This window comes from Tupaia chinensis, unplaced genomic scaffold (genome assembly GCF_000334495.1).
Source record: "Tupaia chinensis unplaced genomic scaffold, TupChi_1.0 Scaffold000415_1, whole genome shotgun sequence".
NCBI classification, from domain to species: Eukaryota; Metazoa; Chordata; class Mammalia; order Scandentia; family Tupaiidae; genus Tupaia; species Tupaia belangeri.
The window spans coordinates 2308490-2312283 of NW_006159920.1; the positions used below are offsets into that span (position 1 = coordinate 2308490).

General features: G+C 49.2%; 2 protein-coding genes across 2 annotated transcripts in view; one reads left to right on the forward strand and one right to left on the reverse strand.

Annotated features, from left to right (window-relative positions):
* Positions 1 to 2410: 2410 nt before the first annotated feature.
* LOC102489788 (translation initiation factor IF-2-like) lies at positions 2411 to 3650 on the reverse strand. The gene is made up of 3 exons (XM_006154595.1): positions 3553 to 3650; positions 2930 to 3509; positions 2411 to 2704 (listed from the first exon to the last, which is right to left on the reverse strand). Exons 1-3 carry the CDS (start codon positions 3648 to 3650, stop codon positions 2675 to 2677), a joined length of 708 nt encoding a protein of 235 aa, XP_006154657.1. The 3' UTR covers positions 2411 to 2674.
* ROPN1 (rhophilin associated tail protein 1) overlaps positions 3184 to 3794 on the forward strand; it is a 35230-nt gene continuing 34619 nt past the window's right edge. Inside the window, exon 1 of the mRNA XM_006154566.3 lies at positions 3184 to 3364. The gene's annotated coding sequence lies outside the window, so the exon portion shown is untranslated. The remainder of the gene's footprint in view (positions 3365 to 3794) is intronic.

Sequence of the window (3794 nt, forward strand, 5' to 3'; positions counted from 1 at the left end):
AACTTGTCTTTGGGGATCTGTAGTTTTTATAACAGGGAATGTCACAAAGTATATTGTATGTGATTTTTGAACTAGTTTTGTTTCTTTGTATTGGTTTTTAGTTTCTCTAATTGTGATACAAAAGGTATTTGTATGGATAATATTAAACTCACAATGTAGAAAATGTTATATGCTATGTAGACTCTTTTGTTATATCTCTGCATCAGTAACAACACAAACATATGTAGTGGAATAAGGTTGATGATAAACACATAACTATCCTAAGTAGAGACCATATAGAAATATGATAAACAGTAGTACATTGTCCAAAAAACTGACTCAGTTTTTGACTTATTTTTTATTGGCTCTTGTAGAGCCTTAAGGTTGTTTTTGTTTTTTAGCTTTTTGGATTTTTTGGGTTTTGTCTCGCCTTTAGGGCTTTTAACTTCTCCCTCACTATCTAGGAAAATAAGATCCTCTCCCTGTTCCTTTTCAGTTTTAGAATCTTTGGTTAGATTGACCATAGTGGCACGGGATTCTTTTAAGCCCTGAATGAATAGTTTGTGCTGACTAAGCTCTTGTTTGTACTAAATTTTTGTTTGTGTTGACTAAGTTCTTGCTTGTGTTGACTAAGCTCTTGTCCCATTATTACCGTTATTATTTGTCTCATTATTACCCTTATTACTTATAAGTAAGTGATCTTTGTTATTTACTGGGACGATTTTTTGTTGTTTTCTGGGCTTTTTTTGGGACGATTTCCTGCCGTCTTCCTCTGCAGCCTTTCTCGGGACGATTCTCTGCCATCCCCTTCCTGGACAATTTTCTGTCGTCCTATCTCGGGATGATTTTTCGTCGTCCCCTTCCCGGACGATTTTCTGCCGTCCTATCTCGGGACGATTCTCTGCCGTCCCTTCCTCAGATGCTCTTCATTGGATTTTTTGTACTCAAGTCCCTGTTCGGGTGCCAGGTGTCTTGACCCGGGGGGACAGTCGAATAGGTTTTTTGAGTGAAGGAGTGAGAGCCGGGACAAGTGGCGTAGTGTTATAGCATTGAGACGACAGTGTTGTCTGTTTATTGTGGGCAGCACGGTACAGCACAGAGACGACGCAGTGTCACATCGTCTACTGTGAGCAGCACGGAGACGACGCGGTGTCACAGTTCTTTAGGGTTGTCTGGAGACGATGTAGTGTTACATCTCTTCAGGGTCTCCCAAGTCATCTGGAGACGATGTAGTGTCAGCTCTTTAGGATCTTCAGGGTTGTCTGGAGATTGTGTGGTGTTTTAGCTCTTTAGGCTCTTTAGTTGTTGTTTTTTTGGTTGTTGTTGTTGTTTTGGTCGTCTGTGTCATCTGGCTATTGTGGGCCAGGTATTGTGGTTATATACACTTTGGTGGGTTGTAAATGGTGGGCTGTGATTGGTTGTAAACGGTGGGCTGTGATTGGTTGTAAATGGTGGGCTGTAATTGGTTGTTAATGGTGGGTTATGATTGGTTGTTTTTGGACCAATCATGAGGTTCCGGATATGCAAATTTGAGGGATTTTAGTGGCCAATCAGAGTAAGGTTTTGAAGGTCAGGTTTTTGGAAGAAAACCAATCATAGTAATTGTTTGTTTTCTAAAAAACCTCAACAAACTCACTGGTACACAGCCTCCCACAAGGCAGCATGGTGTTAGCACAATGCTCTGTGATTCCGATGCCGTGTGGAAGGTCCTGAGGTCTCCTGGTGTACACTGGGTGGCCGTGTACATGTGATCCTCGCTGGCTGAGCTGGGGTTTGGATAGTGGGGACCGACAGATGGCGTAATGGTTACATTGCTGGACTCTCATATGACTGACTACACTTGGAGTCCAGGACCCAGCCGCTTGAAACTCAGGTCAGGTGCGTGTATGCCCACGTGCCCAAAATCCCAAGAGGAGAGTGGAGGAGAAGGGACTGTGGCATGGCCATCCCCCTGGGGGATGACTTCTCGCTGTCTCTCTGGAGACCGCACACAACCTACAGCAAAAATTTCTTTCAAAAAAAAAAACCCTGTTGGCGATCTCTCTCTCCTTCTCTTTTTCTCCTCCACCTCTCCTATGAAATAATTAAAAAAACTTCGAAATCAAGGGACCAGTAGATGGCATAATGGTTAGGTTACTGGACTCTCACATAGTCCACCACATTTGGAGTCCTGAACCTGTGACTTAAAACTCATACTGGGCGTCTGTGCGTGCATGCCCAAGATCCTGAGAGGAGGATGGAGAAGGGATTGTGATGTGGCTCCCCCCAAACCTCCAGGGCGGGGGTGACTTCTTGCTTTCTGTCTGTCTGTCTCTCTGGCTCGCACACGTGCAATATAACAAAAATCTCTAAAGAAAAAAAAAATCTTAAAATGGGAGGACCTGGAGTCAAATCTGGCCTGCTGCCAGCTATTTGACCAAGACAAGTCGCATCAAGTTTTGAGCCTGCTTTTTATGTCCAAAATGACATACCTTCAGTCACCCTGGGATGGCGATGGCATTATGTCTGTAAGGGGGTTGGGGACCAGGAAAGTGACCCGATTGTACAAGTGAATATTTTCTTCCTTTCCCTGCTGTCCCTGGCATCTGGGCTCTTCCTATCCACCGTAGCTCCTCCGCGTTACAGTTTAAGAATCTGGACCCTGCAGCCTGGGTTCAAAGTTCTGACTGTCGCTGTCTGGCTGTCATCTTGGGCATTATTTAAGAACTCTGCTTGGTTCCCTCATCTGTAAAAATAGATATAATAATAGCAGCTGCCTCTTAGGAGGCAAAGGACAGAATGACGCTAAGGACACAATGAGTTACTACGTCTTCGGAACTTAGAACAGGTTTCTGGCACCACAAAGGCACCGCAAGTGTTTGCTGCTATCATTTCCAGGGGCCTCTCCTCGCCTGCCCACTGCCCACAAACCGAAAGAGCGCTGGAAGCTGCTCCCTCCGCTCTCCCCTACCGAGGCCCGCCGTGCATTGCTACCCGCCCTCGGCGCCCGGGCTCGGCCCACCCCTAGCCCTCCAGGCGTCGAGCCCTTCCACCAGAAGCAGAGCCCGAAGGAAGGCAGCGGCCGTCTCTGGGCCCCGCGCCCCCGCCTGAGCCTGAGAACTCCGGCTGCGGGAGGTGGCGGGGCGCGGGCGCAGGTCCCCGGGGCGCGAGGCTCTGTGACGTGGCGCGGAGACCCTGGGCGGAGGCTGCCGGGCGCCCAGCCGGCGTTGGGGTTGCCAGGAGAAGGGCCGGGCTCACAAAGCCGGGTCCCGCACGGGCTCCTGACCCTCTTCGCAGGTGCCGCCTGGCCCGCCCAGGTTCCGCGGCTCCTCCCCTGCCTTGGATCTGAGGCCAGGCGCGCGGTGTGGCCTGAAGCCGGCAGCCCTTTCGCGAGCGAGCGCCGAAGGTAGGGGCCTGCGGGGAGAGCGCGCCCTGCGTGCCCAGAGGCTGCGCGCGGCTCGGCGAGAGCCTGCCCGCCCGCCCGCCTGGGCTCTGAACGCCTCCTGGTCCACAGGGCACGGGGGCCGTAGGGGACGTTGCCTTCCCGACAACTGTGTGTTTTATACCCAGAGCTACTGTTTTAGGGTTTCTTACACACAGGACGGCGTTGTGTTGGAAACAGCAGAATCAGAGCTCCCCACGGAGGAGCCAAATCTCTGCTTTTTCATCTGTACCTTCGCGGGGATCGTCATGAGGCTCAATGGGAACCAATCACTTTTACTACTATCTATTGAATACTCACTGAATTCCGGGCACTGGATTAGGCGTTGGTATTCTTTCTCTTTTTCTTTTTATTCTTTTTAGGGGGGGGGGGGGTTTTTTTTTTTTTTTTTTTT